Source organism: Galeopterus variegatus, unplaced genomic scaffold, assembly GCF_000696425.1.
Source record: "Galeopterus variegatus unplaced genomic scaffold, G_variegatus-3.0.2 Scaffold2550, whole genome shotgun sequence".
Taxonomy (NCBI): Eukaryota; Metazoa; Chordata; class Mammalia; order Dermoptera; family Cynocephalidae; genus Galeopterus; species Galeopterus variegatus.
In genome coordinates this window covers 187,061-188,920 of record NW_007728661.1, presented here as the reverse complement: position 1 = coordinate 188,920, position 1,860 = coordinate 187,061, and the positions used below count along the sequence as shown (strand labels likewise).

Genomic DNA, 1,860 nt, shown 5'->3' with positions numbered 1-1,860 from the left:
CAGTTGCTAGTCCCAGTCCGGTGCAGGGGCGACACTGAGGGTTGCGATCCGTTGCCGGACACAGAAAAAGACAAAAAGGAAAAAAAAAAAAAAAAAGAAGAGGAAGAGCTCTAGCTTACAGTTTCATGTTCTCCTGCAAGCTCTGCTCCCACACATACTCCACCACTGGCCAGAGAGATGGTGGCGATGGAGGGACCACGGCACAGATCAGTGCACGCCATGGCAGGAGCACAGCTCAGTCAGTCACAGAGCCAGCACCCATGCCCCCCCAGCCCTGTTTTTATCTCATAAAGATGGTGCAGCAGACCCTACATACCTAAAGTGTCACTGGTTATCTATTTGCCTGTTCCAAAACTATCCTGCCCATGCCCAAGGGCTGAGAAAAGACTCCGTCTTTGTCCAGCAGATGAGAGAAGAGAACTATTCAGTTCATACTGAGTACATTTTTTCTTGCCCAGCCAACATGAAAATTCCTCAGAGGCAGGGATCAGCCTGATACTCTCCTTGCACTCCCTTGCTCCCACCCCCACAGTGCATAGGGCTTGGCCCATAGCAAGTACAGGCTAAATATTCCGTGGACAAGTGGCAGGCTCAGCCCTCCCATCCCGCCCCACCTTCCTCCAGCCCTGGAGACCATGGAAGCAGGGCTTACCTCACCATACTGGGTGCAGTAGGTTTCAGGCTTGGTCAGTCCACAGGTGGAAGAAGCTCGGAGAAAGTGGGTCCTCCCGATGAGCAGGTCCCCAACAGGTGGATAGCAGGCCCCACGGGAACAGACCTGCTGGGCACGCAGGAGGCTGGGCAAGGCTGAAATCACAGAGGGTGGTAGGGTGTGGCCCAGAGAAAGGAGGACCTAGCCAGCCACCCCAGTGTCCCTCAGAGAAACTGACATCAGCAAGACCAGACCCCCGCCCTCACTCACGCTCTCTCGCTCGTGCTGGTGGTAATGATTGCAGTCCTGATACTGTTAGACTTTTAAAAGCTGATTTCATATTCTATGACCCCAAACTTGAATAGGAGAGGAAGAGAAACAGTGGCAACCAAAAACCACAGATGACCCTGAAATGTGGCATCTATATGTGGCATTTAGAATCAAGCTAGAGACATGCACTTGGCCACCAGGACACAGTCTATAACTCTTTCAGTGGGCAGCATGGCCTCTCTCAGCAGCCCAGGGCAGGGCTGATTTCTGAGCCATTTGTGGAACATCGAGAGAGCCCTGCATTCTCTTTGCTCCTTATCTGCAAAGCTCATGCAGACACACTTCGTGAGTGCCCATCTACTATTCACTGAAAAAATCAAGAACTCAAGCAACAATGGCTCTGGATCCAGCTTGACAGTGAAAGAGTGGAAATGAGCTGTGTAGAGCAGTCGGGAAACCACGAACCACACTCACAGAAGACACAGAAGACGCTTGAGAGTCTTTCAAGAGAGGCAGAGAATCCTCCTCCCCAAAGGCCCAGAGGACTGGGGAAATCTCACAGGTGTCCCCAGTAGACAAGTGTTCCAAACCCAGGAGACTACAGGTGACGGGTGATGCTCACACTTTGGTAAACTCTCCTCCAACCTGTGACTGTCACCCGCCTGCTATATAAAAAGGGCCTGGAAGAATGGAAAGAGATACTCACCAAAACACAGGAGAAAGAGAGGTCTCATCTTTAGCCAATGAGGTGATCCCCCGGGAGGACCTCACCTGGGACACAGCAAAGCAGCCTGAGTAAAACAATTCAAACCCCGAGGGCACATGAGCTCCTTTTCTTTTCTGTTTCTGGAATTGAGTTTTTTCAGAAGTCTTTCCCTAGGGTACTGACCTAGGACACTTCTGAGCAGCAGGTGCATTTATATATAGCCAAAACCTTG

The 1,860-nt window shown here is 51.2% G+C and overlaps 1 protein-coding gene across 1 annotated transcript in view; it reads right to left on the bottom strand.

The window, feature by feature from the left end:
• LAMB3 (laminin, beta 3) overlaps positions 1-1,831 on the bottom strand; it is a 37,897-nt gene extending 36,066 nt beyond the window's left edge. Inside the window, exons 1-2 of the mRNA XM_008582258.1 lie at positions 1,629-1,831; positions 653-807 (exon numbers count right to left, since the gene is read on the bottom strand). Coding sequence (XP_008580480.1) covers positions 653-807; positions 1,629-1,656 — 183 coding nt within the window. The 5' untranslated portion in view covers positions 1,657-1,831. The remainder of the gene's footprint in view (positions 1-652; positions 808-1,628) is intronic.
• Positions 1,832-1,860: the final 29 nt, after the last annotated feature.